We start from the raw sequence: 1,091 nt of genomic DNA, 5'->3' as shown, positions 1-1,091 counted from the left end.
ATCAGACAAACAATCGGTTAGTTAAAGGTTTATTTGTATGTTTCAAATAGTATCATGGTTCTTGTCTCAAATCATCTAATTGTTTACATTTTTCACATTTTCAGGGATTAGTTAAAGCAATTCACGAAATCATTCCACAAGCTGAGCATAGGCAATGTGCTAGGCACATCATGGACAATTGGAAGAGAAATAGTCATGACATGGAGCTACAACGACTATTCTGGAAAATTGCTAGAAGTTACACAGTTTGGGAATTTGGTGGTCATATGGAAGCATTGAGGAGTTACAATCCAAGTGCTTATGATTCGCTACTGAAAACTAAACCAAGAACATGGTCTAGAGCATTTTTCAGGATTGGAAGCTGCTGCAGTGACAACTTAAACAACCTCTCCGAGTCTTTCAATAGAACCATCCGCCAGGCCAGACGGAAGCCTTTGCTAGACATGTTAGAAGATATTAGAAGACAATGTATGGTATGTAATGAGAAGAGGTATTTCATTGCTGGTAGGTTCAAGACTAGATTCACAAAGAGAGCTCATGCTGAGATTGAGAAGATGATTGCTGGATCGCAGTTCTGTGAAAGGTGGATGGCAAGGCATAATAAACATGAGATACGATGTGGTGATGTCAAAGTCTGTGTTGATATGAATGATCAGACATGTGGCTGCAGGAAATGGCAGATGACTGGTATACCATGTGTTCATGCAGCATCTGTCATCATAGGAAAGAAAGAGAAGGTGGAAGACTATGTTTTTGAGTGGTACACAACTAGAATGTGGCAGTTAACTTATGCTGATGGTATTGCGCCTGTTCAAGGCAAGCTTTTGTGGCCAAGAGTGAATAGACTAGGAGTGTTGCCACCTCCATGGCGAAGGGGCAATCCTGGGCGGCCAAGTAATCATGATAGGAGGAAATCACAGTTTGAGTCTGCTACCAAGTTATCACACGTGAATCGAGTCATGACATGTTCTAATTGCAAGCAAGAAGGACACAACAAACAAGCATGTATGAATCAGAGAGTTGCAACTCCACCAAGAAGAAGAGGGGGTCGACCAAGAAAAGTTCAGGTAAGATTATCCATTGAGTCTTTC

General features: G+C 41.2%; 1 protein-coding gene across 1 annotated transcript; it reads left to right on the top strand.

Moving 5' to 3' along the window:
* Positions 1-104: 104 nt before the first annotated feature.
* On the top strand, positions 105-1,067 carry LOC104774383 (the record flags this gene model as incomplete). The annotated part of the gene is made up of 1 exon (XM_010499003.1): positions 105-1,067. A coding segment is annotated over one exon (963 nt), but the record flags the coding sequence as incomplete, so codon positions are not given.
* Between the last annotated feature and the right edge of the window lie 24 nt (positions 1,068-1,091).

This window comes from Camelina sativa, unplaced genomic scaffold (assembly GCF_000633955.1).
Source record: "Camelina sativa cultivar DH55 unplaced genomic scaffold, Cs unpScaffold02648, whole genome shotgun sequence".
In the NCBI taxonomy this organism is placed as follows: Eukaryota; Viridiplantae; Streptophyta; class Magnoliopsida; order Brassicales; family Brassicaceae; genus Camelina; species Camelina sativa.
Note: the sequence above shows the minus strand (reverse complement) of the source record. Positions and strands in the feature narration are given on the sequence as shown.